The sequence below is a fragment of the Phascolarctos cinereus genome, unplaced genomic scaffold (assembly GCF_003287225.1).
Source record: "Phascolarctos cinereus isolate Bilbo 61053 unplaced genomic scaffold, phaCin_HiC Scaffold_2;HRSCAF=192, whole genome shotgun sequence".
Taxonomy (NCBI): domain Eukaryota; kingdom Metazoa; phylum Chordata; class Mammalia; order Diprotodontia; family Phascolarctidae; genus Phascolarctos; species Phascolarctos cinereus.
In genome coordinates, this window is record NW_027555625.1 from 259,691,146 (window position 1) to 259,702,001 (window position 10,856).

The 10,856-nt window shown below is 41.6% G+C and overlaps 1 protein-coding gene across 1 annotated transcript in view; it reads right to left on the bottom strand.

Annotated features, from left to right (window-relative positions):
• The window catches only part of OLFM1 (olfactomedin 1), a 59,686-nt gene extending 54,177 nt beyond the window's left edge, over positions 1 to 5,509 (bottom strand). The window contains exon 1 of the mRNA XM_020981916.2: positions 5,038 to 5,509. Within this exon, the coding sequence (XP_020837575.1) occupies positions 5,038 to 5,133 (96 nt within the window). The 5' untranslated portion in view covers positions 5,134 to 5,509. The remainder of the gene's footprint in view (positions 1 to 5,037) is intronic.
• Positions 5,510 to 10,856: the final 5,347 nt, after the last annotated feature.

Sequence of the window (10,856 nt, forward strand, 5' to 3'; positions counted from 1 at the left end):
TTGGGGGATTTTTTTTGTTGTTGTTGTAACATGATCTTCATTTCCAAATCTATCCTTCCCCTCCCCCCTTTCCTGTGAGTCATTTTTTATAACAAAAAAGTTTTCAAAAGGGCCAAAAAAGAATGTCAACAAAACTAATCCATCAATCAACCAAGTTTGACAGTATGTGATAGTCCCTCAACTCTGCAAGGAAGGAAGGGAAATGCATTTTCCTGTCTCTTAATGTAGGACAAGCTTAGTCATCATAATTATACTTTTTGCTTGCATATTTTTACTTTGTTCAGGAGATTATTTGTGCAAAAGATAAACTGGGAAGGGGACAGATGAACATTCACCATGGTCCTGTGTTGGGTCCTATAAGAGGCACAACGATGCATAAGGCACTACGCCCTGTTTTCCTGGAGACTGTTGCCTGGTTCTACTTCACAGGGAAGGGGAAAGGGCAATAATGGCTCACATTTTTATAACACTCTCCTTACAATAATTCTATGAGGCAGGTAATGGAATTGCTATCCCCATTTTATAGTTGAGGAAGGTGAGACTCTGATAAAGGAAGTGACTTTCTCATGGTTTCTCAGGAATAGGTTTTTGAGGTAGTATTTGAACCTTGATTTCCTTATCCTGAGTCTAGGTTTTTTCCCCACTAAAATGGAATATATATAGGGCTGGAAGGGACCTTAGAGATCATCATATGACAGGTGAGGAAAATGAGATGTAGGGCAACTTGTCAAGGTTATACAACTAGTGAATAGAAGAGCAGTATTTGAAACCAGATTTTTTTATTCCAAAGTCAATATTTTTGCCACTATTTGAATATACAGGGCCTTGCACATAGTAGGTACTCTGTAACATTTAGTAACTAGTGGATTTGTTCAGAGTAATTTCCACTGTCCAGAGAATAGATAGGTAGTGCAAATGTAATAATAGGGCCAGTGAGACTGCCTGAATACTTCAAGCAGCCTTTATCAAGTAAAGACACAATTAGTATATTAACAAAGGATTGTCTTTATATTGGCCAGGCAGTTTTATACTCTAAAGAAGAGAAGACTTGTGCCTGTGTGCAGAGGGTTCAGAGAGGTGTGGGAGTAATGACACCTTCGAATATCTGAAGTACTACCATTTGGAAAAGAGATTAAATTTGTATCACTTGGCCCCAGGTGGCAGAACTAGAAGAAATGGGGGAGCCACTCATGTGGGGAAGAAGCCAGTGATCTCGCCAGACTGCCAAACAACTGCCACCCACAGGGAAGGTAAGCCAGCTTGGCTGAAGCAGCAAGGCATCCTGAGACAAAGACAGGAGGCCAAATGGACCAGGCAAATCAAAGTGCCACCATATCTTGACCACCATCTCCCCTCAGATGTTGATGGGGATAGCCTAGGATCCTGAGCCCAAGACCCTTAGGAACAGCAATGCTTTCAGCTCTGTACCTTTGGCCATCATAATAGGAAGCAATCCCTATGGGGATACAGTCTGGAAACTGCTTCTACAGGTGCTGCAACCACAGCTACTGAAGAAGAAGAAAAGAAAGTTCTTGTCACAAAAGTCCTTGGCATTGTCAAATGAGTCAACAGCAGAAACTGATACAATTTTATGAGTGGAAATTACATTAAAGAAGAGATATTAATGAACATCTGCTTTGCTGCTGCACCGTAAGGACCACAGGACTTTTCCATCTGACTGTCTGCTACAACCCTCCATATGTGTTGCCTCCCCCATCAGAATGTGAGCTCACTGAAGGCAGGGACTGTATTGGTTTTCTATTTGCATCTTCAGTGCTTAGCACGGTGCTTTGCTTTATTCATTCATTCATTCAAATGGGTAAAAGTTACAGGAAGGCAGACTTTGGTTCAATGTAAGAAAAAGCTCCCTAACAATTAGATGTATTTTAAAATGGAACAGGCTGACTTGGGAAGAAGTGAGTTCTTCATCATTGCAGGGTCTTCAAACAAAGGCTGGAAGGTTACTTTGAAGAGATATTGTATCAGTCATTTCTGTTCAGGTGCAGATTGGACTGTATGGTCTCTAGGTACTTTTCAGTTTGGGGAGTTTATGATAATCAAATCTCCTACCTTGTTAAAATCTTAAATGTGACACAAAGTTATTTGCAGGTAGGCCACTATCTATCAAGCACATTTTTAGTTTTGGTCTGAACTTGAGATTTCATCAGTGTAGGAATTTCTGGCATGGAAACTCCCTCTATTGATACAGACCAGCAACTCTTCTGTTTCTTATAGTCTTTGAGATATGCCTAGGAGAGGCATATCTTGAGAAAACAAGTGACCTGCCCAAGGCCACACCACCAGTGTGTGTCAGAGGAATCTTTAACAGACCTTTTAATGCAGGTCTTCCTGACCACAAGGCCAGCTCTCCATCTACTACATAGTGCTAATCTGCCTCTCAATTTTAGATTTGCCTAGAAGAGAGAAAGGAAAGAATAAATGAGCACAACAGAATGGAAAACAAAAGGATAAGCCTTCACTCATCAGTAATGTTTTGTCTTCAATTCTCTAATCCTAGGAAGTGTTTTTCTTTCCTTCTTTCTTTCCTTCCTTCCTTTCTTATTTGAGGCAATGCACAGTTTGGACTCCCTAGGGGAAGCTCATACTGGGAGTAAGAAAAGAAAGGAAGGCTTCCTCCAGCAGTATACTTCAAAGTAGTTCTTCTAAATGAGTTAGAACCAACCTGTTTCATAGGTGAGAGATTCAGGGGTGGCAGTCAAGAGTATATGGCCTGCTTGAACCAACTTGGAGGTAGCTATCTGGGGCTAGCTATCTCTGGGAAGTAAGCTTCTGGGATAATTGAAGAACTTAGGGGTAGAGAGCAAACTGATCCATCAGTACTTCTTTCTGCATAGAGTGATTAGGAGATTGTGGGGCTGGTAGAGTTACCCTTCTGTAACATGAGTACCATTCCATTTAAAAATACATGTAATTGTTATGAGGGTTTTTTTTAACTTAAATTCATCCAAAACCTATTTTCCTGTAACTTTCACCCATTCCCCCCCCCCATTTTTGCCCCTTGGGCCAATCATAATAAGTCTAATCCTTCTTCTAAATACCACTCTCTAAAGCAGGATCTGAAATTCAAATTTTGATTTCTGTGGGGTAGGATTTTGGGATTCAAGAGACATTTCTTGTTGAAATCTAGGAAGAAAGAGGAAGGTAAAGTATTCAATTGTATATGGCAACCCTGCCCTGGGTGCCAGACTTGAAATTGCAGGGCAGAGGGAAACTAATCCACTCTTTGGGTCTGACCAAGTAGGGAACTGACCATGGTGCTGAACTCTTGGGAACCCATCTAGCTGACAATTTCAGATTCGGATTCCAATACAAATCACTTTAGCGGCAGGAGAAGGGAAAGAGGATGGATTTGGTGGTGGGGCAGAGTTGGAGAGGTTTCAAATGAATTTAGCGAGAGCTCAAGAAGTTGAGAGAGCCCATTTGCCACCACAGAGGCACTGCCTTTAATTAAGGTTGAGTCGAAAGTTTCTCCTAGGAAAGAGAACCTCTTTGAAAAGAAGCTATAAAAATGTCCTTGAGGAAAGAGAATGATGGTGATAAGAAAGTCATTATGAGAGGGGATGTCCCCAAGTGAGTCCAGCACATTCTGTCCTGCTAGTTTCCCCTCAACTAATTTCTCAGGGTAAGTCACAGCCAATCATTACCTGGGAACAGGACAAGCTAAAACTAAATGAGAAAGCAGCACAACTCTGCTTAGTGACTGCAGGGAACTAAAATGCTTAATTAAAGCCCATTCTCATTTCCTTCCAGAGCAGTTCTTTGTAAATCTGACCCTGCTTGCAGCCTGGGTGCATGTGTGTTTTAGAGGGAGGGAGTGAAAAAGGAGAGAGAGAGGGAGAGAGAGAAAGAGACAGAGAGAGAGGTGTGGAATGAAGCTGACCCCATCTGTCTGCACTTTTCATACTAACCCCTTAAAAATTATTTTGTCTTGGACCCAAAACTCATAAATAAACAGAGCTAGTTGGCAGCCCAAGCCATAAAATCATCGACTCCCAGCATGGCACAGATGGAGACATTAAAGGACGTTTAAATGTCACCCTAAATCAGTACAACTATGAAAGGTTCCTTGGTTGTTTTATTTATGCACACGTGCCAGGTGTATATTCACACACCACACCACACACACACACACACACACACACACACACACTGCTCCCTTTCTTATCTATTACATGCACCTACCGGAGACATAAAAACAGATAGGTAATGCACACAGTAGATTTACTAGATATATACACATTTAGACACCTTCCAAGTGATTATAATGGTTGGCTTGGAATGACACACACTGATAATTACACAGCATATACACATAATTAATATTGCATATGTGTCCATCCACACAAAGCCCTGAACATTGTACCAATGACAGACCTCTTCATTACCCGCAGCCCTTTCTAGTCTTGTGTTTTGATAAGCAGAGACAATTTTCCTTTGTCCCTACAGTCATTCATACACTAAAAGGGGAATTGAATACAAAGCCAAATGAGGGTAATAGAGGATATGAGTGTGTTGGCAGATGGGGATGGTGGCCGAGGTGTGTGTGTGTTTGTGTTGGAGATGAGGGTTAGTTCTCAGTGTCTCCGGAAATGCCAAGGCTAGGGTTGGTGAAAGCCCTGCCCTCTTCCTAGCTTTGCCTTCCTTATGCCTGGCATGAGAACTTTTAATTGGGGAGGGGTGCCTTAAACACCCCCTCCCAGCTCTCCTCATCGGATAATGGAGAAGACGGTTAGCCCACCTGGGCAGGGCATCAGCCCCCGGGCAACCTGCCCTCAGTCTTCAAAAGCCTGGGTCCCAGCCCCCGCCCGCTGTTCGCTCCTTGCTCCGGGCTCGCAGAGGAAGCGGTACGCTGGCTGACCTCTAAAGCGGGCTTGGGATCCAGGAAAGGGGGAGGGGACGGGGACAGGGACAGGGGCGCAGGGGATCAGTGGCCAGCAGGCACCTGCTCCCCGACTTTCTCCCGCTTCCCGAAGGGCCGGGCGGCTCTAGCAGGAAAATGGCGTTGGAGAGACCTACTTGAGTGAGTTCAGTGCCCATCAGGATGAGGAAGAAGAGACTCAGAAGCTTGCTTGCCGGTCGCATCTCTCGCTCCCAGCTCCAACCTCCGGGCATGCGGATCCCCGGTCCTTTGGCGGCTGCGTGAAGTCGCTCTTCTCGGCGATGCTGGCTTTTCTATAATTTTCCCTCTCTTCCTCCCTCGGTCCCTGTGCTGTGCCTTTCAGCACCCGGAGAAGGCAGAGCTAGGAATATGCTTTGCAAAGCCTCCACTTTGCATATTTATTATATCCCCAGTTTCTCCCCTCGCCTTTCTCCTGGGCTAGGGCTGACTGTTTTTTTTTTCCCCGTCGGTCCCTCTCCTAATGGCTCCCCCGATCGCGAAGCATTTGCGAAGAAGGATGCACTGGAGCACGAAATGATGGGCTCTGTCTGCTATGCCAAAAGTTTGCTTGGAAAAGGGGGGAGGGGGCGGGGTGGCGCAGGGAGGGCACACACAAAGCGCGCGCGCACACGCGCGCGCTCGCCCCACACACACACATACACATACACATACACATACACACCCGGGAGGTAGCAGCTGGAAGGGATGGAGGCTGAAACAGGATGTGACATCAGAAAGGCGGGGGAAATTTAACTCAACTCATCCACGGAAGAGAGAAACCGGCATCATTATTGTCTTCATCGCAGGTGAGAGCAGGTATATTGGGGAAAAGACCCGGAAACTCTGAGGGAGAGAAGGGACCAGACTTGGATTGGGCAAACAGCTCCAGACTCCCAGGACCTGAAATCAGGAAGTTTAGGGGCAAGGGAGAGGCCCCCTGGAGGCAGAGGAACTTCAGTGATCTGTGGGGTGGGTATCTCCAGATGGTATATAGCATATATATGGAGAGTTAGGTTTCCCCAGGAGGCTTTCCATTATACTCTTAGAAGTAACTGGGATATAATAGATCAAATTACATTGAACGTCGGGATTGCCAGGAGACCTGAGAGATCATTCTGTCCAACCAACTAATTCTAAGGGGATCAAATGAGATCATGTATAGAAAGTAATTCCTAATCTTAAAGTCATATTAAAGACTAACTATCCTTCTACATGGGGAATCTGAGACCTAGAGAGGAAAGCAACTTGTACAAGGTCACTCGAGAAATTAGGTGTGGTATTGAGACTACAATTCAAGTCTCTTGTCACCCTGTTCAAGAAACGATCTTTTGACCACAAAATGCTGGCAGGAACTCACTAAATGCCTGACGGATGATAGCAAAAAATGATTGACATTTATACAGCCCTTGAAGGTTTGCAAAGCACTTTGTGTGCATGTAATACCTAACGTTTACATAGTGCTTACTATATGCCAGATACTTTTTTACAAATATCATCTCATTTGATCCTCACAACAACCTACAAGGTAGGTGCTACTATAATCACCATGGGCCACTAGGTTACACATGGAAGCCTCATTGTCTGGAGTTCAAATGTGACCTCAGACACTTCCTACCTGTGTGACCCGGGGCAAATCACTTAACCCAGTTTGCCTCAGTTCCTCCTCTGTAAAATGAGCTGGAGAAAAAAATGTCAGACCACTCCAGTATCTTTGCCAAGAAAACCCCAAACAGGGTCACAAAGAGTCAGACACACCTGAACAACAGCTGAAATGTTACAGATAGGAAACTGAGGCAAACAGGTTAAATGATTTGTCCTGAGTCGCCCAGCTAGTAAGTGTCTGGGGCTGGATTTGAACTTGGCCTTCCTGACTCCAGGTTCAGCACTCTATCCTTTGTGCCGCCTAGCTTTTCCATATTCTCATTTTAGCTTCACAATAATTATGAGGAAAATACTCCAGGTATTTTCATTTTCCCCGCTCCCCTTGCAGATGTAGAACTGAGACTGGGAGAATTTAAGTGTCTTTCCTAGGGTTACACAGCTAGTAATTGCCCAGGGCAGTTTTTAAACCCCAGTCTTTCTGAATCCAAGGGCAGTATTCTATCCACTAATACACAATGGATGATTGATAATGATGATCATTTGATGGATTGATGAGGGATTATCTATGGGTGTGTAGAGCATGAGTGATGGCTCCTAGAATTTGAATTTGTGGGTCTAACTCCATACCCATACCCAACTCTGGGCACTTCATTATTAAGCAGTAGGGAAGTAGCTACTGCCTTAAGTGTTCAGGAGAAGGAAAGAGTAACAGTGATGGTGTATTCCAAGGAGTAGCAGCTGAACTCTGTAGGTGTTGCATTAGGGATAATGCACATTGGAGGTTATCTATAACTGTGGCATGAGAACCAGGCTCAACTCAACGATGTTTCAGAAAGAATCTTCAAGTTCACTTACAATGACCTTGAAATATCTAACCCCTAAGGGGCCCTTGAGGACTCTATAAAACCCACCAGAGACAGCTATTCTTTGGGCTGGGATTCCTTTGCCTGGGACTGGTCTGTCCTCTCCAATCTCAGGGATTTTCTGCAATTTCAGGAATGTTTTACCCCCATTTGGATTACCCCCACCAAGTAATTCATTACTTCCATCCATCAGCAAATTTGCTCTTCATTAGGAATGTCCCCTCTTTCTTCCTCCCCTTCAAGAGCTGCCTCTGTCTCACCCATTGTAGAATACTTGGGACATGAGAAACTGAACATCATCAAAAGCAAGGTAGATACACAAAACTTGTCTAGGATTCAATTCAGCAAATACTGACAACTATTGTATACAAGAGCTTTTTCTAGGTACTGTGGGAATACAGAGGTGACTATGGAATAATTCCTCTTCTCAAGGAGTTCATAAACTTGGAGTAATAATAGTTAAATTAGAACCAGAATTTCAGGGGCAGCTGGATATAGTGCAGTGGATAGAGCACCAGCCCTAGAGTCAGGAGGACCTGAGTTCAAATCTAGCCTCAGACACATAACACTCAATAGCTGTGTGACTCTGGGTAAGTCACTTAGCCCCAATTGCCTCATCAAATAAAATAAAACAGAATCAAAATTTCATTTCAGAATTGAAAGGAATCTCCAAAGGTCATGTAGTCCAGCCTATACCTGAAAAAGAATCCTCTGTACAAAACATAACCAAAAAGTAGTAATCCAGTTTTTGCTGGATCATAAGTGAGCTGGAACTTGCTACCTCCAAAGGCAGGGCATTCTCCTTTTGGAGAGCTCTAAATTTTAGGAAGGTTTTCATTTATCAAGTCTAAATTTACCTGTCTGCAATTTCCACCCATTGCTAGAAGATCTGTTATCTGGGTTCAATAATATTAAAAGATTAGCTAGTGAGCATTTAGAAAATGAAATAATGATCCCTAAGAGTCAGCTTGGTTTTTACCAAGAATTGTCCATGACAACTAACCTTGACTGAACCTGGATTGAATTAAATATAAGTCTATTCCCATTACTATGTTTCAGTCCTTCAAATATTTAAAGACAGCAATCATTTCTCCCTAATTCTTCTTCAGGTTTTCCACGAATCATCATGTGGACCTTATCAGTGTCATTCCTGAAATGTGGCACCCACAGCTAAACACAGACTCAAGATTTGGTATTACCATAGATGACTATAGGAATAATATTTACTCCTTATTCCTGGATTTGATACATCTCTATTCAGTCTAAGACCACATTAACTTTCTTGAATGTTATCTCCTAAACCTTCAGATTTTTTTTCAGATAAACTATTGTCCAGGCATGTCTTCTCCATATTGTATTTGTGAAGTTGATTTTTTGAACCCTGGAGTAAGACTTTATATGTTAAAAGTCATTTTGTTCAGTTCAAACTAGTGCTCTAGTCCTTCAAGATATTTTTGAATCTTTACTCTACTTTTTAATGTGTTAGTTTGTCCTCATAGTTTTCTGCCATCTGCAAATTGGACAAGCATACCGTTTGATGAGCTAGCCATTGATAAAAAGTTTAAGTAACATGAGACCAAGCAGAGATTCCAACAGTAGACCACTTTCTTCTAAGTTTACATTGTCATTCATTAATTCATGACTGCTCTTTGGGTCTAGTGATTCAACTAATGTGAGTCCATCTAATTTTACTATCACCTAGTCCACAATTCTCCAACTTATTTTTTTATAAGAAAAGCAGGAAAAGTTGTTTCAAATAATGCTTTGAAATGTATCAAATATTTAATAAAATCCTGGTGTACTATACACAGCTTTACCCTTATTTGTCCAAAAAAAAAAAAAGAAATTTAGTTGTCATGGACTATTCTCAATGAAATCACACCGACTCTTAGGGATTATACTTCATTTTCTGAATGTTCACTAACTATTCCTCTAAATAATATTTTCTAGAATTCTGCCAGGAATCTAAGTCAAGTTTGTTGGTCTATACTTTTCAAATTCTATTCTCATTTAGAATCATAGACTTAGAGGCCAGGTAGTCCAATTCCCTCATTTTACAAATAAGGAATTGAGTCCCAGGCAGTTTAAACTCAAATTTGGTTTTTCTTTTTCTATTGTACCAGACTATCTTCCATCCTTCTTTTGAAAATCAGCACAATAATATTAAAAATAACAATGAAAGAAGAAAGAAAAGATATAAGAAATGAAGGAAAGATAAAAATGAGGGAAGGAAAGAAGGAGGCAAATAGAAAAGGAATAGATAATACAGTTCATCTCGACTTGGTGATTTGAACTCATCAAAGGCAGATATGTATTCTCTTACGACTTACATATATTAGGCATAGTAGTCCTATTTGTTATGTCCTTTCTGATTCAATACTTTCCAACATCATTTATAGAAGAGAAAACAAAATAAGAGTTGGAAAGCTTTGCTCTCTTTCATGTGTCCATTAGCATCAACCCATGCATGGATTGAAAAGCCGTATTATACCTTACTTGCAGGCACAGCTAGGTGGTAAGGTGGGTAGACTGATTGCCTGGAGTCAGGAAGGCTCATTTTCCTGAGTTCAAATCTTGCCTCACACACTTACTATTTGTGTTACTCTGAGCAAACCACTTAACTTTGTTTTCCTCAGTTTCCTCATCTGTAAAATGAGCTGGAGAAGGAAATGTCAAACCACTCCAGTACCTTTTCCAAGAAAACCCTAAATAGGGTCATGACTGAACAACAGCACCTTATTTTACTCTCTTCTTTTCCCCCAAATAGTTAAAAACCACTCTGTTATCTTGACTCTTTTTTGTTAACTTCAGTTCATTCTGAATTTTAGCTTTCCTGAAACTATTCTTATCAGACCATGCCATGCTTTTGCATTCACCCTCTATTAACTGACCTTGCCTCCATCTTCTTTACATGTCTTTAAAACTGATGTTGGTTAAGAAGTTCCTTGTGTCTCCAAACACTTTGGATCTCTAAACAATTTTTCCCCTCCTCATTAGAATTGTTTCTCATTGTGTCTTTTCGTGATTTCATTCTCTTGAGTTTTTCATCTCTTCTGAATTCCCCAGTAGAATTTTGGTCCATTGGATAACTATCTTTCCTCTGAACTCTTTGAAATACATTCTCCCAAAATGTATAAGTGAATGTCAGCATTTTCCCAATTTTCCTATTCTTTATCACAAACTCTAAATGGAATGGTCACATCTTCCCTGAAGTTCCCTTCATTTCCACCCAAGTAAGTAATTCCATGACTGAGCAACAATGAAAGTAATTCCTTCTTGTTGATGAAAAATCAGATCTGGAGTATAAATCCTCCATGCTAGTTCCTCCCATTTTTAAAGAATTAAGTTATCATTAAGTCAAGAAATTATTAGCTGCTTTGCTTTTGGCAGATTGGGAACTTCAGCAGACGTCCTGATCATTGAGATCCTTTTCCTACAATTACTTTATCATGCTTCTGTGCCAGGATTCTGATCTATTTCTGAACTTTTGA